Source organism: Mastigoproctus giganteus, chromosome 1 (genome assembly GCF_048544385.1).
Source record: "Mastigoproctus giganteus isolate SK-2022 chromosome 1, ASM4854438v1, whole genome shotgun sequence".
Lineage (NCBI taxonomy): Eukaryota > Metazoa > Arthropoda > Arachnida > Uropygi > Thelyphonidae > Mastigoproctus > Mastigoproctus giganteus.
Genome location: NC_143575.1, coordinates 180,590,610 through 180,614,531, shown reverse-complemented (window position 1 = coordinate 180,614,531; position 23,922 = coordinate 180,590,610). Strand labels below are relative to the sequence as shown.

Here is a 23,922-nt window from a genome sequence, read left to right as displayed (position 1 = left end):
CAGAAAGGATAGACAGGATAGGAAGGGGGGAGGGGTTATGCTATTAGTTAAGAAACACATAAAAACCAAGGAAGTGAAGCCAGTCGACATCGCTGGACAGTGCAGTGTTGAGTCAGTTTGGTGTGACATAAGCATTGGGAGATCAAAATTGAGAGTAGGAGTGTGCTATAGGCCTAATGACTCTGATGAGTATAATAAGGAACTGTACAGGGAAATAGAGTGGGCCAGTAAATCAGAGAGTCTTATAATGGGAGATTTTAATTTCCCAGATATTGACTGGAATTTGGGGGCTGGTTACGCACACTAGCAGGGCTTTTGTGGATTTATTGGATGATTGTTTTCTACATCAGCATGTTCGGGAGGCAACTAGAGGGAGTAATACTCTTGATTTGATTATCAGCAGTGATTCTTCATACATTAAGAATCTGCAGATAAATGAACCACTAGGTGGCAGTGATCACAGTGTGCTGAAGTGGGATTTACTGAAAGAGGTAACTACCATTAGGGGTAAAGGGAAGGGTTATTGCTTCCGTAAAGGCGACTACGATGGACTGAGACAGTATTTAAATTCTATACAGTGGGACCAACTGATGATGTTACCAACAGCAAATTCTAAATGGGAAGCATTCAAAGAACTTATCTTGGAAGCTACTAGGCTTTACATACCAACTAAGAAATATTGTTCAAGGTTTAGGCCAAAATGGATGTCAGATGAACTAATGAGGCATATGGCAGAGAAGAAAAATGCATGGGATACTTACAAATTAACACATGACACAGAAGCCTATGATAGATACAAGTTGATATGCAACCAAGTTACAAAGGAGGTTAGGCAGGCGAAGGCAGATTACGAGAAATCCTTGGCAAGGGATGCAAAGAAAAACAGCAAAGAGTTCTTTACTTATGTAAACTCTAGAAGGAAGGGGATGAATCAGATTGGTCCACTTGATATTGATGGGTCAACTGTTGATGATCCTGCTCAGGTAGCTAACAAACTAAATGAATATTTTGAATCGACATTCACACATGAGGATATATTCAGCAAGGGGAATGCCAGAGGTGTATTCAACTCTAGCAGTAAGCTAAAGAATCTTGAAATAACTGGGAGTAAAGTGGAGGAGAAATTGTTGAAGATAAACACAAGAAAGGCACCCGGGGTGGATGGGATCTATCCAGTTATATTAAAGGAGGCAGCAAAGGAAGTAAGCAAACCCTTAGCCATAATTATGAGAGCTTCCTTGGACTCAGGGGAGGTACCCATAGACTGGAAATGTGCAAATGTGACCCCAATTCACAAAGGAGGATCAAAGGCTGACACAAGTAATTATAGACCTGTGAGCTTAACTTCTGTTCCAGGAAAATTAATGGAGGCACTGGTTAAAGAAGCACTGCAGGATCATTTAGACAAGACTTCAGTTATAGCTCAGACACAGCATGGTTTTGTTAAGGGGAAGTCTTGCCTGACCAACTTGATTGGATACTATAATGCAGTCACAAAAGAACTGGATGCAGGGAATAACTTTGATATTATATACTTGGATCTTAGAAAGGCTTTTGATACTGTTGCACATGGGAGACTGCTACACAAATTGGAGCAGTGTGACATTGGAGGCAAATTGCTGCTATGGATAAAGGGGTGGTTGAGGGGGAGAAGACAGAGAGTGGTAATCAATGGACACTGCTCATCGTGGACTAATGTTATTAGTGGAGTCCCTCAGGGCTCAGTGTTGGGTCCATTATTGTTTTCTGTATTTATAAATGATATTGATGATGGTGTATCAGGTCCAAGTTTGTCCAAGTTTGCAGACGATACCAAGGTTGGCAGGGTTCTTAAGGACACTACTGATACTATGCTGCTGCAACAGGATCTGGAAAGGTTGAGCAGATGGGCTGAGAGGTGGCAAATGAAGTTTAACATTGACAAATGTAAAGTACTACATATGGGAAACAGTAACCCCAGATCAACGTATCAACTCTGTGGTACTACGCTGACGGTGGTAGAGAATGAAAAGGACCTGGGGGTAATTGTGCAGGCAGATATGAAGTTCTCTGAGCAGTGCAGACGAGCTGCAAGAGTAGCTCATGGTGTCTTGTCAATGATATACAGGAATTTTTCTAGCAGGGACAGGGATGTGATTATTCCCTTGTTTAAGGCATTGGTCAGGCCACACCTTGAGTACTGTAAACAGGTCTGGAGGCCTCATTTCAAGAAGGATGTAGAGCTGCTGGAACGAGTACAGAGCAGGGCAACAAGATTAGTGAATGGAACAAAGGGTTGCTCTTACGAAGAAAGGCTTAAGTTTTGCAAATTATAGTGTCTGGAGACTAGGCACCAGCGAGGTGATCTGATAGAGGTGTATAAAGCCTTGAATGGTTTAAGCATGCTCAATGCTGATGGGATTCTTCCTCTAGCTCAGAAAAATCACCTGAGAGGGCATAAATTCAAATTGAGGAAAGACAGATGTAGGATAGACGTGCGGAAATTTGCCTTTAGCCAGCGGGTGGTTGGTTGGTGGAACAGACTGCCATCCCTTGTGGTGGAGGTTGATAGCCTAAATAAGTTTAAGGCTCAGCTGGACAGGTATTTTGAACGAACAGAGGGGTGAAGTGGAAGTGGGTTTTTTTTTTTTTTTTTTTTTTTTGGCTGATGCTGCATAAGCTTGCTTTCTTGCATCAAATGCCTCTACTAATGCTAATGCTCACAGGTGCCTAGTCTCCAGACACTGTAATTTGCAAAACTTAAGCCTTTCTTCGTAAGAGCAACCCCTTCTTCCATTCACTAATCTTGTTGCCCTTCTCTGCACTTAGTCCAGCAACTATACATCCTTCCTATAATGAGGCCCCCAGACCTGTGTACAGTACTCAAGGTGTGGCCTGACCATTGCCTTATACAAGGGGATAATCACCTTATCCCTGCTAGAAAAGTTCCTGTATATCATTGACAAGACACCATGAGCTACTCTTGCAGACCGTCTGCACTGCTCAGAAAACTTCATATCTGCATGCCAATTAACCCCAGGTCCTTTTCATTCTGTACCACTGTTAGTGTAGTACCACACAGTTGGAATGTTACTTGGGGGCTACTGCTTCCCATATGCAGTACTTTAAATTTGTGAATGTTAAACTGCAGTTGCCACTTCTCAGCCCATCTGCTCAACTTTTCTAGATGCTGTTGCAGCAGTGTACTGTCATTAACAACCTTGCCAACCTTCGTATCGTCTGCAAACTTGGACATTAAGTCTGATATACCACCATCGATATCATTAATAAATACAGAAAACAGCAATGGACCCAACACTGAACCCTGAGGGAATCTGCTAATAACATTAGTCCACGAAGAGCAGTATCCATTGATTACCACTCTGTCTTCTCCCACTCAACCATCCCTTTAACCATAGCAGCAATTTTCCCCCAATGCCACACTGCTCCAATTTGTGCAGCAGTGTAGTGAATTAAACTTCCAGAGTTTAATTCACCTCTGGCATTCCCCTCCCTGAATAACTCCTCGTGTGAATTTACATGCAAAATACTCATTTAGTTTGTTAGCTACCTGAGCAGGATCATCAACTGTTGAACCATCGATATCCAGTGGACCAATCTGATTCATCCCCTTTCTTCTAGAATTTACATAAGTAAAGAACTCTTTGCTGTTTTTCTTTGCATACTTTGCCAAAGATTTCTCGTAATCAGCCTTTGCCTGCCTAACATCTTTTGTGACTTGGTTACAGACCAGCTTATATCTATCATAGGCTTCCGTGTCACCCATATTCATCATAATCTACTAAACTATTGTTTGCTTGCTTACTGCTTTCGGTTTGTGTATATTAAATGTCATAAACGTTAATTCTAACATTGACAGAACTTTGCTAGAATTTTCAGAGATAGCCCTATGTTCTTCATTCAGTTTTAACATTACAAATGAGTAACACAGATCGCCAGCTGCTTTTCTGATGTTAGGGATAATGAAATCTCCCCATGTAAATTGCATGTTCACTACCTTCTCTCCATTCCGAGGAAAAACAAGTTCTCCCTTGTGTTTTTATGATTTATGGTAAATTTTACCTATACTTTTTATATTCTGACACTTTTCATGCTACATTTAAACCATTTTATTCCTTTATTTGCCATCCGAAACTGATCCTGAAAAGTATTCAGCAATTTTTCCTACCATCTGACGATATCTCCTCCCCTGTTATGCTTCCTTATTTTCTTTGTATTTTCTCAGTTCCTTCCCAGACATTCTTTTTTCACCCTTTAACTTTCTTTTATCCCTCTCCTCACATGTATTTTCTATAGAACACTTTTTTCATCCATGTTTACAGCCAATTCTGTGCCCTGCATCTATACTAACGACATATCCTAATTCATTACAAATATTGAGAAAGCTTTTCCATTTTGCACCAGCTGGTATTTCACATATTGTGAAACAGCAAACATGAGATAAGATATAGCTTGTGTTACGCGAGCTATAAAATGACATTTTTTAGCTCTCGTAACATGATACTTTTGCTCTTAATTTAATTATTTCTACTTCACTTACTGCGCCGTCTCGCATATTGTGGATATATTTTGTCACTGTCTTCACAGTTGTCCAGTTCTTCACAGTGCCTACCTGCTCACTGATAAAATCCTAAATTGGATCAAAATTCCACTCCCCCCCCCCACAAACCGTCTGAACATGTACCACAACCAGTCAACATCCTTTTACTGTTCAACTTCAAACTCACAGAACCAACTTTTCTTCTTTCTCATTTATTCACTCAACTCCTGTTTTCTGGAATAACCTTCATATATATTTCCTGAAGTTCGGGTCTAATGTCAGCAAATATCTTTCATCTTCTGAACCTTCAACCCATGCACGGTACTTTACCTCTCATGTTTGTGGGGGGGGGTTCATTAAAAAAGAGAGAGAGAGAAAAAGTCACACACATAAAGTGGTCTTTCCTTTATTGAAGAAGTGACTATATTGCTGAGTGATTTGCAGTGCTACAGAATTATTTTGTTCCCAAAATAACAATTCTCAATGGATACAGAGATACACCTGTTGGAAATGGGCATGCAGAAAGCCATTATGAGAGGTATTAAAGAACGATAAATGACTTATTGTTTGTATTTATTTACTTTTTGAACGAAAAAACAAATAATTGACAAACTTTTTACAGTTCACAATAAATGTTGAAAATCCCACTGCCAATCTCAATGCACTTTACAACTCTTGTGGTAATATGATGTTCTTCTGAGGTCATCTTGGCATTCCTTTATGAGGGCAGCAGTATCCAAAATGCGAGCGAGCAATTCATCTCTTGCATTTACCTTTTTTTTGTATACTGTGCTTTTCATCCATCCGCACAGACAAAAATCTAATGTAGTGAGGTTTGGAGACCTTCGTGGCCAATGAACGGGACCGTTCCGGCGGTTCAGGCAAAGATCGGTTTAGATATTGTATCACCAGACAGATATAATGTACAGGAGTTTCATCATGCTGAAAGTACATACCAATCCTTGTAGCCAAGGGAACATCCTCCAATAATAGTGGAGAAAGTAAAGTTTCAAAGAGTTACAAATGGGAGAACAATAGAGGCAACAAATGAATTTGACAAAATGTAAGAGAGAGAGAGAGAGAGAGAGAGAGAGAGAGAGAGAGAGAGAGAGAGAGAGATTTTAAGCCAGAGAAGATCAAAAAGAGGAGATTCAAAATTACTAAGTCTCTGACAGGAAATATCAGAATGGACATATGCACAAGTGCCACCTTTGAAACTAAAGTAATCATAAAGTGCTTAATTTGGACAACTGAGATGAACAATGGTTGAATCATCCAGTAAGTGGGATTCTGTTATTATGATGCAGTAACAAAGGAACTGGATGCAAAAAAATAATTTTGGTACCATATACTTGGATTTCAGGAAAGACTGCCGAACAATTTGGAGCAGTGTGGCGTTAAGGGCAAGTTACTGCTATGGATAAAAGGTTGATTGAGTGGGAGAAGACAGTTGTTATCAATGGACACTGCTTTTCATGGACTAATGTTATTAGTGAAGTCAGCCCAAGAATTGGTGCTGGGCCCAATTGTTTTCTGTATTTATTAATTATATTCATAAAGGTATATCATGCTTAATGTCTATGGTTGCAGATGATACAAAGGTTGGCAGGGTAGTTAATGATGGTATGCTACTGCAACAAGGGGTAGAAAAAAAATTAGCTGGGCTGAGAAATGCAAAATGAGGTTTAACATTGACAAATGCAATGTACTGCATATGGATAGCAATAATCCCAGATTAACATACCAACTCTCTGGCACTACACTCGTGATAGTGGAAAATGAAAATAACCTTGATGGCAAGTAATTGTGCAGTTACTTACCATCGGTGCAGATGCCAGGACAGTACATGGGATTTTGTCAATGATAGTGTGTCACTCACACACTAGCAAGGCTTTTGTGGATTTATTGGATGATTGTTTTCTACATCAGCATGTTCAGAAGGCAACTAGAGGGAGTAATACTCTTGATCTGCTTATCAGTAGTGATTCTTCATTCATTAAAAATCTGCAGATAAAGGTGGCAGTGATCACGGTGTGCTGAAGAGGGATTTACTCAGAGGTAACTACCATCAGGGGTAAAGGGAAGGGTCTTTGCTTTCGTAAAGGTGACTGTGGTGGTCTGAGACAGTATTTAAATACTATACGGTGGGACCAACTGATGATGTTCCCAACAGCAAATTCAAAATGGGAAGCATTCAAAGAATTAATCTTGGAAGCTACTACCAACTAAGAAATGTTGTTCAAGATTTAGACTTAAATGGATGTCAGATGAACTAATTAGACATGTGGCAGAGAAGAAAAATACATGGGATACATATAAATTAACAGGTGACACAGAAGCCTATGATAGATATAAGCTGGTCTGTTAACCAAGTCAGAAAGAAGGTTAGGCAGGAAAAGACAGATTACGAGAAATCTTTGGCAAAGGATGCAAAGAAAAACAGCAAAGAATTTTTTACTTATGTAAACTCAAGAAGGAAGGGGATGAATCAGATTGGTCCACTTGTATCGATGGTTCAAATGTTGATGATCGTGCTCAGGTAGCTAACAAACTAAATGAATATTTTGCATCTACATTCACACACGAGGAGTTATTCAGGGAGGGGAATGCCAGAGGTGTATCAAACTCTGGCGGTAAGCTAGATAGAATAACTGAGAGTAAAGTGAAGGAGAAATTGAAGATAAACATAAGAAAGGCATGTGGGGTGGATGGAATCTATCCAGTTATATTAAAGGAGGCAGCAAGGAAGTAAGCAAACCCTTAGCCATAATTATGAGAGCTTCCTTGGACTCAGGGGAGGCACCCATGAACTGGAGATGTGCAAATGTGAGCTTTGTGCCAATCCACAAAGGAGGATCAAAGGGAGACACAGGTAATTACATACCTGTTAGTTTAACTTCTGTTCCAGGGAAATTAATAGAGGCACTGGTTAAAGAAGCATAGCAGGATCATCTAGACAAGACTTCAGTTATAGCTCGGACACAGCGGTGCTTCCGTGGGCAGGAGCAGCAGCAGTGCGTAGCACACACTTCTTGATTAGACCGGGGTTCGAGCCCGTGACCGCCAAATATGGAGGATGCGGAAAGGTCAGGGAATGACAACCGCATATCCCCGGAGCAATATGACGTTAGTTGCTAATGCTCCTAAAAACCAAATAACTAACTAACTCAGACACAGCATGGGTTAAGGGGAAGTCTTGTCTGACCAATTCGATTGGGTACTATGATGTAGTCACAAAGGAACTGGATGCAGAGAATAATTTTTATATCATATATTTGGATCTTAGAAAGGCTTTTGATACTGTTGCACATGGAGGACTGCTGCACAAATTGGAGCAGTGTGGCATTGGAGGCAAATTGCTGCTATGGATAAAGGGATGGTTCAGTCGGAGAAGACAGAGTGGTAATCAACAGACACTGCTGTTCATGGACTAATGTTATTAATGGAGTCCCCCAGGGTTTAGTGTTGGGTCCATTGTTGTTTTCTCTATTCATTAATGATATTGATGATGGCTTAATGTCCAAGTTTGCAGATGATACGAAGGTTGGAAGGGTTGTTAATGACACTAATAACAGTACGCTGCTGCAACAGGATCTAGAAAAGTTAATCAGATGGGCTGAGAGGTGGCAACTGAAGTTTAACATTGACAAATGTAAAGTACTGCATGTGGGAAGCAGTAACCCCAGAGTATCAACTGTGTGGTATTACACTGATAGTGGTAGAGAATGAAAAGGAGCTGGGGTTAATTGTGCAGGCAAATATGATATTTTCTGAGCAGTGCAGATGGCCTGTAAGAGTAGCTCATGTCGTCTTGTCAATGATATACAGGATTTTTTTCTAGCAGGGATAAGGAGGTCATTATCCCCTTGTATAAGGGAATGGTCAGGCCACACCTTGAGTACTTTATACAGGTCTGGAGGGCTCATTTAAGAAGGATGTAGAGCTGTTGGAACGAGTACAGAGAAGGGCAACAAGATTAGCTTCCTTGGACTCGGGAGGTACCCATAGACTGGAGACATGCAAATGTGACCCCAATTCACAAAGGAGGATCAAAGGCTGACACAAGTAATTAGAGACCTGTGAGTTTAACTTCTGTTCCAGGAAAATTAATGGAGGCACTGGTTAAAGAAGCACTGCAGGATCATTTAGACAAGACTTCATTTATAGCTCGGACACAGCATGGTTTTGTTAAGGGGAAGTCTTGCCTGACCAATTTGATTGGATACTATGATGCAGTCAGAAAAGAACTGGATGCAGGGAATAACTTTGATATTATATACTTGGATCTTAGAAAGCCTTTTGATACTGTTGCACATGGAAGCCTGCTGCACAAATTGGAGCAGTGTGGCATTGGAGGTAAATTTCTGCTATGGATAAAGGGGTGATTGAGGGGGAGAAGACAGTGGTAATCAATGGACACTGCTCATCGTGGACTAATGTTATTAGTGGAGTCCCTCAGGGTTCAGTGTTGGGTCCATTGTTTTCTATATTTATAAATAATATTGATGATAGTATATCAAGCTTAATGTCCAAGTTTGCAGACGATACAAAGGTTGGCAGGGTTGTTAAGGACACTACTGACGCTATGCTGCTGCAACAGGATCTGGAAAGGTTGAGCAGATGGGCTGAGAGGTGGCAAATGAAGTTTAACATTGACAAATGTAAAGTACTACATATGGGAAACAGCAACCCCAGAGCAATGTATCAACTCTGTGGTACTACACTGATAGTGGTAGAGAATGAAAAGGACCTGGGGGTAATCGTGCAGGCAGATATGAAGTTCTCTGAGCAGTGCAGACGAGCTGCAAGAGTAGCTCATGGTGTCTTATGAATGATATACAGGAATTTTTCTAGCAGGGATCTTCTTCTTCTTTAATGCTGCCGAATGGCGTTTGCGACTTCGTTTTGATATTGTTCTCTGTCTAGCGCTGCGTGTAGAATTTGTGCTGTTGTCATGTGAAGCCAGGTGTTGATGTTATCTAGCCATGCCATTTTCGGTCTGCCTGGGCGTTTCTTGCCTTCGATCTTTCCCTCCAGGATGAGTGGTAGTAGGTGATATTTTTGTTGGTTCCTAGCGATGTGACCTAGGTATTTGCATTTCCTGCTGATGATGGTTTTGAGCAGGTCCCGTTCCGTGTGCATGTCCTGCAGGACCTGTGCGTTGGTTATCTTGGCTGTCCATGGAATTTTCAGCATTCTTCGGTAGAGCCACATTTCGAAGGCCTGGAGCTTTTTTGTAGTGGCTGATGTTAGAGTCCAGGTTTCTACACCGTAGAGCAGTATTGGCCAGATGTAGCATTTCAATGTGCGTAATTTGAGCATGATGTTCAAGCTTCTGTCGGTGAGGAGGGTTCTCCATTTGGTGAATGCCTGCCTGGCTTGTTCAATTCTGCTTTTGATTTCGGCCTCATGGTTCAGCTGGTCATCAATGAGTACTCCGAGATACTTGAAGCGGTGTATTTGCTCTAATTTTTCGTTGTTTAGTTTGATCGTGATTTTGCTTGCAGTCCTGCTGACCTTCATCACCTTTGTTTTCTTTTTGTTGATTCGTAGCCCCCATGCTTGGCTTTCTATGTCCACTTCGTTCAAGATGGTCTGTAAATCTTGTTCTGAATCCGCTATTAGTGCTGTGTCATCGGCATATCTTAAGTTATTGATGTAGTGTCCGTTAAGCAGGGATAAGGAGGTGATTATTCCCTTGTATAAAGCAGTGGTCATGCCACACCTTAAGTACTGTATACAGGTCTGGAGGCCTCATTTCAAGAAGGATGTATAGCTGTTGGAACGAGTACAGAGAAGAGCAACAAGATTAGTGAATGGAACAAAGGGTTGTTCTTACGAAGAAAGGCTTAAGTTTTGCAAATTACAGTGTCTGGAGACTAGGCACCAGCGAGGTGATCTGATAGAGGTGTATAAAGCCTTGAATGGTTTGAGCATGCTCAGTGCTGATGGGATTCTTCCTCTTGCTCAGAATAATCACCTGAGACGGCATCAATTCAAATTGAGGAAACACAGTTGTAGGATAGATGTACAGAAATTTGCCTTTAGCCAGCGGGTAGTTGGTTGGTGGAACAGACTTCCATCCCTTGTTGTGGAAGTTGATAGCCTAAATAAATTTAAGGCTCAGCTGGACAGGTATTTCGAACGAACGGAGGGGTGAAGTGGAAGTGTTTTTTTTTTTTTTTTTTTTTTGGCTGATGCTGCATAAACTTGCTTTCTTGCATCATATGCCTCTATTAATGCTAACGCTAATTAGTGAATGGAACAAAGGATTGCTCTTACAAAGAAAGGCTTAAGTTTTGCAAATTAAAGTGTCTCGAGACTAGGCACCTGCGAGGTGATCTGATTGACGGTTGTAGAGCGTTGAATGGGTTGAGCATGCTCAATGCTGATGGGATTCTTCCTCTTGCCCAGAATAATCGCCTGAGAGTGCATAAATTCAAATTGAGAAAGACAGTTGTAGGATAGATGTGCGGAAGTGCCTTTAGCCAGCGTGTGGTTGACTGCTGGAACAAACGTCCATCTGTCGTTGTAGAAGTTGATAGCTTAAATAGATTCAAGGCAGAACTAGAAAAACATTTGGAGCGAGTAGATGGGTGAAATTAGAAGGTTTTTTTTTTTTTTTTTTTTTGGCTGATGCTATATAAGCTTGCTTTCTTGCATCATGTGCCTTTGTTAATGCTAATATACAGGAATTTTGATAGCAGGGATAGGATGTGATTATTAGCATTAGTAGTGGAAACACTTCCCATATCCTATCCATTCCCTTCAAAAGTTTGTCTACTTTATGTTTAATTTATTTAAGCCAATGCTTCCCAAACTTTTTCCTTCATTACCCAAAATGGCTTATTTGAAAGTCCTTTTTAAGCAATGAAGGTAAAACACTAATTGCACAGGAAACATATGACAAGTGAAGAGAGATCAGTAAAAAAAGGAAGCAATGTTTGATGCAGTGTCTTTATTTTTAACATCTCTAAACATTTTAGCAGCCAAAAAATTTGGTAATTATTCACCATGAATATTTCATTGTCCAGGTCCCAGCTGATGAGTATAATGCCACTGCTCCATCTTATCTACTAGTTCTGCAAAATTAGGAGCAATTGGAGACACAGCACACCTCACATTGTATTTGGGGTTCAGCAGTTTCATTTTGCTCTTTATGAAGGGAAGAATGGGGAAACCTCCTTCACACATGTAGGTGCTTGGAAATGCAATAATTGCATCATGGCCTCCCCAGTTACCACAGGATATTCATTGTGAAATGTTAACCAAAAAGACTCCAGATGGTCCTTCTTTTCTTCAAATAACATTTTGCATGACTGCTTGACCTAAGCTTTGCTCTGCAATTCTCCACATGCATGTGAGTGTGGCAAAAATGATTGAATCTAATAACATATGGCATATTTACTAAATAGCAAATAAATACTTGTTAGGCTGTTTTAGAGTATTGGTGCACACTGACTGATCACTTTCTTCAGAGTACTACTTTTACGGTAAATTTTAATGTGTATTCTGAGGTGTGTTGTTACCAAAGAAAAATTACTTTTACCCAATTTTGGATAATTTACCAGGTTTGGGAAGCACTGATTTAAGCTGTCAGCTTCCACAATGACAGATGAAAGTTTTTGATCCAGCAATCAACCACTTGCTGGCTAAAGGAAAATTTCCACACATCTGTCTTTCCTCAGTGTGAATTTATGCTCCCTCAAGTTTGTAATCTGAGCAATAGGAAGAATCCCATCAGCATTGAGCTTGCTCAAACAATTCAAAGCCTTAAACATCTCAGTTAGATCACCTCATAGGTGCCTAGTCTCCAGACTACAATTTGCAGAACTTAAGCCTTTCTTGGTAATAGCACCCCTTTGTTCTACTCACTAATCTCGTTGCTCTTCTCTCTACTCATTCCAGCAGTCTGCATCCTTCTTAAAATGAGGCTTCCAGACATTTATACATTACTTTACATGTGACCTGACTATTGCCTTGTACAAAGGGATAATCACCTCCTTATCCCTGCTAGCAAAATTCCCGTATATCATTAACAAATGGAACTGTCCTGGTAGTCTATCTGCACTGTGCAGAGAACTTCATATCTGACTCCATGATTACCCCCAGTCTTTTTCATTCTCCACTTACCCTGACTGTAGTACCACACAGTTAGTACATTGTGGGATTACTGCTACCCTTAGGTAGTACTTTGACAAATGCAATGTTAAACTTCAATCGCCACTTCTCAGCTCATCTGCCTAACTTTTCTAGATCCTGTTGCAGTAACATATTATCATTACTGTCATTAACAACCCTGCCAACCTTTGTATCATCTGCAAACTTGGACATTAAGATTGATATCCCTTGATAAATATAGAGAACAACAATGGGTCCAACACTGAACTCTGGAGAACTCAACTAATAACATTAGTCCACAAAGAGCAATTTTCATTGATTACCACTATCTTCTCCCACTGAACCAACCATTTATCCATAGCAGGAATTAGCCTTTAATGCCACACAGCTCCAATTTGTACAGTAGTCTTTTATGTGCAACAGTATCAAAAGCTTTCCTGAAATCCAAGTATACGATATCAAAATTATTTTTTGCATCAAGTTCCTTTGTAATCCCATTGTAGTATCCAGTCAAATTGGTCAGACAAGATTTCTCCTTAACAACCCAATGCAGTGTGTAAAGTATAACTGCATTCTTGTCTAGATGGTCTTGCATTACTTTTTTAACCAAAGACTGCAATATTTTCCCTGGCAGAGAAGTTAAACTAACAGGTCTGCAATTACTCATGTCACCCTTTAATCCTCTCTTTGTGAATTTGGAATACATGTGCATGTCTTCAGTCGGTGGAAACCTCCCCTGAATCTAATGGTTTGCTTACTTCCTTTGCTGCTTCCCTTACTATAATTGGATAGATCACATCCACCCCAGGCACCTTTCTTATGTTAAGTTCAATTTTTGTTCAACTTCCTCTCAGTTATTACAAAATCATTGTCTTTGGGTCTGGCTTCCACAGTATCTGGCTTCCATTTCCCTAGAGAATTCCTCATGTGTGAATGTAGATGCAAAATACAGTGGACTTCTCACTTTATAATTGATTCACTGTACAATCAAATCACTTTACGATGGATTCTCCATTAAAAAATACTGTTCACTATACAATGTAAGTGCCAGTCGTTGTGATCATGTGTGCGAACTGAATTTTATTTCTATTAAAATGATGATTCTAGTAAGTGAAAATAGGAGGAATGTTATCCACAGGCTATAAAATTAAAGATATAAAGCACAAATTTACACTTTATTACTGTACCAATTAACAAAATTAAATGTGAAAATCAGGAGAATATTTTCCACAGATTAGCAAAATAAAAACGAATTTAAGCTTCTGTACATAGCTTAATTAATACTGTAATATACAGAGTGATTCACTACCAGTGCAACAAACTTGCAGGAGGTATAGGGGGCACAAAGACGAATCGGTATCACATAGCATTGCAGGGTCCGAAATGCCTTCATCATGCGGGAGGTCGTGTGAACAGCGATCCCGCTGGAAGTCAGCATTTGCGAACCGGTTCCCGAGGCAGTAGGATGGACGAGTATTCAAACGTTGAACTGGTCGACATGCACCTAGCGTGTGGAGCTGCAGACTGTAATGGGCCGAGCCGCTCTGTGCTTGTACCAGGAACGTTTCCCGCACAGGTGTTCTCCTCATCATACAATTTTCGCATTTGTGCACAGAAGGTTACGTGAGACTGGTTGTTTCACGAGAGCGAACGACGAGGACGCCAGACAATGAGGAGAATGTCCTATGTCTTGCAGAAGGCAGTACGAGTACTTGAGCGATAGGCCAACGATTAGTATTTCCCAATCCACTGTATGGAGGAAACCAAATGAGTTCATACCATCTGCAATGCGTCCAATGATTGGAGCCTGCAGATTATCCACTACGGAGGACTTTTGCTACTTGGTTTCTTCAACAGAAACGGTTCGCAAATGCTGATTTCCAGCAGGATCGCTGTTCACGTGACCTCCCGTTCAACATCCTCTACCGCATGACGAAGGCATTTCGGACCCTGCAATGCTATGTGATTCCGATTCGTCTTTGCGCTCCCTACACCTCCTGCAAGTTTGTCGCACTGGTAGTGAATCACCCTGTATACATACTAATTGATATTTTTGTTTACTGTTTTTTGTTGTAAAATTTAAAACAATAAAAAAGATAAGCAATCAATAATGAAGAACACAGCACACACAAACTGTACAAGTACTGTACTGTATGGAGTAACAAATTTACAAAGCTTAAAAAATAGGAAGAGAAGATTCTATAAATTTGTTTTTTATATGATTGATGATTTCAGTGAAGGGGTAACACATTTCACCATACTAACGTAAAAATTCAGAATTCCAGCTATCGGTTTATCGTAAATAAAATAAGATACAGTTTACTACCTGTTTATTGTACTAACAGAAAAGCCCAATAAATCAGAAACTGCAAATTGTTTTATGGTTGACCTCCAGAAATGTGCTTAGGAAAATATCACAAAGGCATTCAAAATTGATTCTTATATCCGAACATATGACAATGATGAAAGTAGTGCATTTTAACGATTTGAATTGGTGTTTTGAAATTTGATTCTATTTCACTTTATGATGGGTTTAAGATTCTATCCGACCGGATCACATGGTCCTTCCTCTCAGCCAATAGCAGAATTTGTAAACTTGTCCGCATGTTTTGTTTTTGCATCCTTTGGTTGAAGTGACTTTTTGTGTTGTGCTTATTTGACATAAATTTATATAAAACTAATACAATTTCAATTATAAAAATTACCTTTTACATAGAGATAAATATCTTAGTTATATACAGGTAGTTCCCGACTTTACGAGTTAATTCGTTCATAATGTGCGCTTGTAAAGCGGGAATTTATTTCCCATAGACAATGGGTTACATTCTAAACAATGAAATTAGTTAGCTAATTAGTTTGTTTAATCAATATTTGATTTATCCAAAGAAATGAAAACGTAGCCTGTAAAATCAAGCAAATTACAATAATAAAGAAATTATTTATGACTTACAAATGTTAAAGAAAGTTTATTCTTCATCATCATCGACTAAATGCACACTTGTTGATCACTCATTATTGGGTCGGCACTTGTTAGCTTATTGCACAAGGAGTCATCTTCAGAAATGCTTCAAGAGGCATTTGTCTCCAAGATAATCTTCTCTTTTCTTTATAAATTTCATGACAGCATGCATAAGCATTTTTTAACAGTACGCACAAATTGCAACTAACACGATTTGCACGGAGTAACAAGTTTACAAAGCTTTAAAAAAAAATTCTGAAAATTTATTTGTTTTTTTATATGATTGAAAATTTCAGTGAAGGGGAAACACATTTGACCATAATAACATCATAAAAACCCACACAATTCCAGTTATCGAGATTATCACAAATGCAATAAGATTGAATGTACTACCCGTTTATAATTAGATGCACTAACAGAAAAGCCCAATAAACCGGAAAATGCAAATTATTTTTATTGTTTTGTGGTCGTGACCTCCAGAAATGTGCTTTAGAAAAATATAAACAAAGCCATTAGATTTGATTCTTATAACAGAACATATGATAACGACAAAACTGTAGTGCATTTAATGATTTGAATTGGTAACTAATACAATTTACATTATAAAATGACCTTTTAGAGAGATAACTTAGTTATATAGCGAAAATTTCAACTTCCGAGGTCTTGGAACGAATAACCAAAACGGTGTTATTGGTTCACATTACAATATTTTCGTGATACAATAGTGTCTCTGGAATGGATTAATATCATAAAGCGGGGTATATACTGTATTGTATAGCTACGTGCATGACGAAGGCATTTCGGACCCTGCAATGCTATGTTTGAAATGCGCCATTTATGAATGTTTAACATTCATTTTTTGCAATTAATGTTCATATTTTTGATTTTGTTGATACTTGGTACATGAAAAAAAAACTCGTAAAACGGGAACTACCTGTAGTGAAAATTTCAATTTCCGAGGTCCTGGAACAAATAGCCAAAAAAAAAAAAATGTGTTATTGGGTTCACATTATGATACTTTCACGATACAATGGTGTCTCTGGAATGGATTAATATCATAAAGCAGGAGTCCCCTGTACTCATTTAGTTTGTCAGCTACCTGAGCAGGATCATCAACAGTTAGTACCTGCTAGCATCCCATTTTTCTTCCAGCTCATGTATTAATGATCTTGGTAAAACACCTCCCACCATTCCCAACACGCTCCATTCAATGCCTCCTGTGGTCTTCCGTCAAAAGGATATCAGAAGGATTTTGATGAATCTTGATGCTAAGAAAGCTCCAGGTCCTGATGGTATTTCTCCACTTGTTCTAAAAACATGTGCTCCTGAACTTACTCCTATTCTCTGCTGCCTTTTTTCACTTTCTTATTCCAAAGGTGTTTTTCCTTCTGCTTGGAAATTTGCTCATATCCAGCCAGTTCCTAAAAAGGGTGACAAATCCCTCCCATCCAATTATTGTCCCATTGCAATTACTTCTACTCTTTCTAAAGTAATGGAGAAATCAATTAACCGCCAACTCTTAAACTACCTAGAAATCTTCTGTCTGATCAACGATTGCCAGTATGGATTCCAGTGTCAATCCACTGGTGATGTTCTGGCTTATGTTACCCATTTATGGACTAATTCAATGGAAAGGTTCGGTGAAACACAAGTAGTTGGTCTTGATATCTCAAAGGCTTTTGATGGTGTTTGGCATAAAGGTCTTCTAAACAAGCTTCCATCTTATGGTTTGCTCTCTGATCGCTCACTGAGGGTGATGGCTACCATCTACCTCAGTCTACTTCTCCACTAATGCCGGTGTCCCGCAAGGTTCAGTTCTTTACCCCACTCTTTTCCTGTTGTATATTAATGACCTTCTTCCATTGACTGGAAATCCTATCCATAGTTTTGCCGATAATAGCACATTGCATTCCACTTTCCATTTTGAGAAACCTTGTCCTGCTCAATCAGCTTCAACTTCTCGAAAATCTGCTACCAATTCCTTAAATGCCGATCTTCAGGTAATTCTCCAGTGGGGCAAAGACAACTTAGTTGATTTCAACCCTTCTAAAACTCAGTCTTGTCTTATATCTCGCAAAAAGGATTCTTCTGCTCCTATGCTTATCTTTAGTGACACTCCGATTTCTAGGCAAAATGATATATCTCTTTTGGGGATTACCCTGACTTCTAATCTCTCTTGGCATAAGCACATTACAAATATTGCTTCCTCTGCATCTAAAAAACTTGGTTTTCTCTTTCGCTCTCAGCATTACTTTTCTTCCAAACAGTTGCTCACTCTGTATAAATCGCAAATCCGCCCTGCCATGGAATATTGTTCCCACATCTGGGATGGTGCCCCCAAAACCTCTCTCAGGCTTCTTGATTCCATTCAGAAGAGGGCAGTTAACTTAATTAATGGGTCATCTCTAACAGAATTTCTTAACTCGCTGTCTCATAGACGTACTGTTTATGCTTCATGCCTCTTCTACAGATACTTTCATGGGCACTGTTCTTCTGATTGGCTTCTATAATTCCCGTTCTCTCTTTCAAAACAGTCCGAACACGTGCCGCCACCATCCAACATCCATTTACTGTCCAACTTCAAACCCACAGAACCAACTTTTCATCTTCCTCATTTATTCATTCAACTGCCGTTTTCTGGAACGACCTTCCTTCATACATATTTCCTGAAAATTACAATCTACAGAAGTTCAAGTCCAATGTCAACAAATATCTTCTTTCGTCTTCTCAACCTCCAACCCAAGCACGGTGCTAAGTACTATAGGTTCTAATACCTCTCGTGTTTGGGGTTCACATAAAAAAAAAGTTGAACCAGCGAAGTGAAGTGGACCAATCTAGATTCAAAAATAAAGAAGTCTTTGCAGAAGTTGTAATCTGCCTTTGCTTGCCTAACCTCCTTTGTTACTTGATTACAGACTAGCTTATGTCTACCATAGGCTTCTGTATTGCCTGATAATTTATATGCATATCATGCATTTTTCTTGTCTGCCACAAGTCTCATTAGCTCATCTGACATCCACTTAGGCCTAACCTTGAACAATATTTCTTAGTTGGTAGCAGCTTCCATTGTACACGTCTATGGTCAGGCCACATGTTGAGTACTGCATGCAGGTCTGGAGGCTTCATTTCAGAAAGGATGTAGAGGTGCTGGATCAGGTACAGAGAGTATCAATGAGATTGGTGAAGGAAACAAAGCTCTTATCCAGAAAAAAATTGGGTAAGAAATTGCAGCATCTGGAGACTAGGCATCTCTGAGGTCTTTAGGGCTTTGACTGTGCAAATGAGGGGGGCATAAATTGAAATTAAGGAAGGATGATAGTAGAAAAGATGTGCAGAAGTTTGCCTTTTGTTAGCAGATGGTTGATTGTTGGAACAAACATCCATCTAAAGTTGTGGAAGTGTATAACGAATAAATTCAAGGAAGAACTAGACAAATTGGAGATGAATAGGTGTAATGAGAAGTTTTTTTTCTTCTTTCGCTACTGCTGTATAAGCTGGCTTTCTTGCATCATTTGTCAGTACACTAAAAGGACATGGAAAAATCCTTATATTGCAATTAAAATGTTTGTTGCTTCTGGCTGAAACTCAATCTATATTAAAATTTTTGTAGTTTTTTAAATTTGGCAGTTATGGACTTATTCTTATGTTCATTTACAATTTGTTCCTTGCAGTTTATTTCTCTTTTCACTTGTAAACAGTGATTACAATGTTAAGAATCAGTCATGAAAACATAAGGCACTTTTAGAAATTTATCTGCCATATGTTTGAAAAATAATGGACAAGGAATGTTATTCTGGTTTGTCAGATACATGCATTAACTGTTTCCTTTCTGTTATGATGAGTGTTTCATTTCTTAACATTTTCTATTTTAAATCCTGCTGACAATTTAACATAAATACTTCACCCAATCTGATGGGTATTTTGAAAGTGACCATCATGAGTTGACATCATAATGCCAAATGGTGAACTTAGAATAAATTTTCTCTCCTTATTGAGCAGCTTTTGTAAAATATGATTGAATAAGATGTCATAAAACAAGATTTGAAATAGCAAGTTTATTAATGTTTTAAAATATTGAATTATTATTATTGATGATTTACTTTAGAATTAGATTCTGTTTTGAATAAATAACAAATTAATTATAACAGGCATGGATGAAGAAGCAAAGGTTGGATTCCATCAACATGTATTTTTGGAAGAGCACCTGCATGGATTTCCCACTAAGGGGCCAGTACGCCATTTCATGGAACTGGTAATCACAGGACTTTCACAAAATCCATATATTACAGTAGACCGGAAGATAGAGAATATTGACTGGTTCAGAAACTACTTCAAGGAAAAAGAAGATTTACTTCAAAAATCTGGTGCATTATCTCAGTAAACTGTATATTCGAATTGTAGATTAAAAAAAAAAAAAAAAATTTGTAGTTCTTCAGATGTAAATAAACTTTCTTACAAATGGATAATGATATTATTTTGACAACTCTCCCTTTGTCAACTGAGCAACCTAAGAGGAGGTAAATTATTCATCCATTAATGAATATATATTTTATTTTTTTAATTTAATGTCTCTCTCCAATGAGCCTGTAACTCTGTGATAGTGAGAAGTGTTACTGCTGTCTGGAGCAATACTGTTGTTGGTTATGAAATTTGTTTTCACAATGTGCAGGCATAATTATTGTAATGCCATCTGTTTATATTCAATTGCTAATAGCAGGCAGAGTTGTTTTTCTTCATCTTAGAAGTCACAGAGTATCTTATATTCTGTGACTTCTAAGTTGTGTGTTATAAATTAAGTACTAGCATTGTCTTGTAACAGCTTTTCTAATGAAGAAATTGTCAGAACTTTCTGATTCAGAATTTGAACTAAAGATGTCTTTGTAGAACTAAATGGAAACACTAATATACAAGAATACTGGGCTGAAGAATGGACAGACAGAATTCCATTTTTCAATAATGCATTTACCAGGAAAGAACTTCCTACAGATATTTTGGATGTTACATCTCTGCCACAAACAAAAGGAATTCAGAGTAGGGATCTAAATTAAAAGATATTTTTGGTGATCTGAATGAAAAGTTTCAAAAGCCAACAAAGCTGACTAGAAACATATGTCAGCTATTAGATCGTATTTTGGAAAGCTTACTACCGACTTGGTAAAACGAGGTTTGACTGGACCAAACTTCACAGAATTTAGGATAATGGATTTTGTTTATTTTACACTAGTTGCCAACTAGAAGAACTTCATAAACTAAATATAAACCTAAGAGGAACTATTATAGGAAACATGAAAAGTAGGTGGGGGGGCTGAAATTGTAAAGCCAGTCACTATTTGTGAATACGCAAGAAATGAGTATTGTAGAGAGAGAGAGCTAAACTTTACTCTAATAGTTCATTTGTTCAGTGAAATGGTGAAAGTTTTGTCTGGTTTTTAGACATCTCAATTGCAAACAGTTACCTTGATGAAGATGGTAAATCCTTCTCAATAGGTTTACCATAAGAAATTTGTTCAAATATATGTTTGAAATAAGAACATTCTTTATAGAAAGAGGTATTGAGGTTGGATGCAGAAGATATTGAATGTCTGTCCTCATTTTGTGATGAAATTCCAACTAAGAAAAAAAAGACTGCTTTATTTAGTGGCAAAAGTGTTAGAAACAGCTTGGTATTTTGAAACATGCTCCCAAAAACCAGGATTATAGAATTTTGAGTTTCAAAAGTACAAATTTGAAAATTTTAAGAAACACCACACATTAAAATATAAATAATTAAAATTTAAACTGTCTATCTTGTATATATTTAGCTCACACATTCCAAAAATACAATTTTTCAGCATCATGTTAAGTATTATTATTTTTTTGTTGGATTTTAGAGCTGGACTGCGTGGAGTACGCAGTGACAAATTCTGAATTTAAAAAGGTCAAATGAAAGCACAGTTTTGGTTCCACTTTTTTTTAGAAAAAAGTGCTTGTGGTATTAAAGAAAATAAAATACTGTAATACTGGATATTGGTTAAGTTAAAATAACTGAATAAAGCAGTTGAATAAAAAAAAAATTTCCAGAAAAAACATCCAGTTTGAAATTTATTATATGATAAAATACATTGGTTCATTACAATATAACATTACTTTGAAAAAAATTTAAAAATGTTATAAAGTTGTTTCCATAACAATGAACATATTACAACATGAGGAAATTAAACCAGCAAGGTGCACTGAAAATAGATAATCAGAAAACTAATATCCATAAAAGTCAATAATACCAAAAATATTTCATTATACAGCTAGTCTTCCATTTATGTCAGAGGTTCCCAGACTTTCTCAGTTTACAGTGCCATTAATTTTTTCACGGTGCCCCTAGACCAAAAAGAATACCTAACAGTTCTGTTTATTAAGTAGTTAGATCCAAACAATTTAATAAATAATGTTGAAATTGTGAACTACCTCAAGCTAGTAGTTTGCGGGTTGTCCGACAGATGTCGAGTATTGCTGTTTTTTTCTGGAAAATTTTAAATATCCCCTTGCGCTCCTGTGAGTTCGCTGTGGCATAGTTTGGGAACCACTGATTTTTGTCAAGGATGTATTCCAATGTAAAAAAAAAAAACAAATTGAATGTTTTTCACATACATGCATACATTTATGTTTATTTCTTTTTTTTTGGAGGGGAGGACCATAAAGAATCCTGTTCTTTATGGTCAAATTTTTGGACTTAGCTATTCATTAAAAACAAATTAAAATAAGAAAACAATGAATATGCATTGCACCATATATACAGTGGTACCTTGGTTTGCGAGCATAATTCGTTCCAGAAACGTGCTCGTAATCCAAAGCACTCGTATATCAAAGCGAATTTCCCCATAAGAAATAATGGAAACCTAGATGATTTGTTCCAAAACTCAAAAATATTCATATACTGTAAAAATGATTAATACAAAATACATACCTTTTTATATTTTTAATATTTAAATTTAATATACATAAAGCAATCGAATTTATTAATTATTGGGTAAGACGACTTTCACTGTATCTAACAGAATCACTGCTATCTTTTTGTGCGACTTTAACAAGGGATCTTTCCAATGACACTTGCTTTTGCCTCCTTTTGAGGATTTCACGGAAATCAGATTCATCGCTCGCACTATTACAAAACGAGGAGGCACGCTTGATACACATAAACAAAGCTGCACGCGTGCAGCCCGGTGGGCCGGAGGCCGGTGTGATTTTGGCCATAAACCGTAGTATGAGGCCACTATAAATTTTCCCGGGTAAGAATTTTTGACCCAGTCCGCCTCTGTTTATCGATATTGCTTTTTTTTTTTCTCTCTGAATCTGCAGTGTCTTCGCCAGGATGCTTCCTTTTCACACCTTTTAATTATTTTACTCATTTTTAGGGAATAAAGCACACTTACAAAACGAGGAGGCACGCTTGATACACATAAACAAAGCTGCGCGTGTAGCAACTGAATAAACAACACCGTAAAGGCAGAGACAACTCTATTAACACCTCACATTTTACTAAAGCACATTTCTAGGGGTTACTACCATAAAACAATAAAAACAATTTCCTGTTGCGTTTCTGCGAGTGAATCTATTATAAACTGGTAGTAAACTCTATCTAATTGCATTTGCGATTATACCGATAGTTGGTTTTTACGTTATTATGGTGAAATGTGTTTCCCCTTCACTGATATAAAAAACCATAAATACATTTTCAAAATCTTCTCTTCATTCCTATCAGGTTGCGTTCGGTTGGGGGTGATTCTGCGTTCGACTGCCATTTCTTGTAAACACAAAGGCTAATTGTGCATAAGCGAATTCGGTTCGTGTTATATAAGATATCGTTCCCCTATTTATAAATCGTGTATGATCGAATTCGTGTAGTGTAAACACGTGTTATACGAGGACTGACTGTACTCGTATTGCAAGACCTCGCTCGTTTATCAAGTTAAAATTTATTAAAAATTTTTGCTCGTCTTGCAAAACACTCGCATACCAAGTTACTCGTAATCCAAGGTACCACTGTATAAATATTTACACTTACATACTGCCAGATTATTCACATTTAAGAAGCCAAGGATAGCAGAGAAGTCTGAATAGAATTTTGCTTGATATCATTCATTACAACAGTGTAAATAATCACTTAATCTTGGATCAAACTTAGCACTGTTCCATGTTTCGGCATCTTTTTTGTCATAAAATAGCTTACTTGCAGTGCTGGCTGCATTTTCTTTGTCCTTTTCCTCCTGCACAACTGCATCAGGTTTTCATTGGTAAAGATGCTGGAATCACTGTATGGTTTCATGAT

At 38.1% G+C, this 23,922-nt stretch overlaps 1 protein-coding gene across 1 annotated transcript in view; it reads left to right on the top strand.

The window, feature by feature from the left end:
* Positions 1-20,004, top strand: part of mRpS31 (mitochondrial ribosomal protein S31) — a 140,466-nt gene extending 120,462 nt beyond the window's left edge. Inside the window, exon 10 of the mRNA XM_090383254.1 lies at positions 19,769-20,004. Within this exon, the coding sequence (XP_090239380.1) occupies positions 19,769-20,001 (233 nt within the window). The 3' untranslated portion in view covers positions 20,002-20,004. The remainder of the gene's footprint in view (positions 1-19,768) is intronic.
* The last annotated feature ends 3,918 nt before the right edge of the window (positions 20,005-23,922 follow it).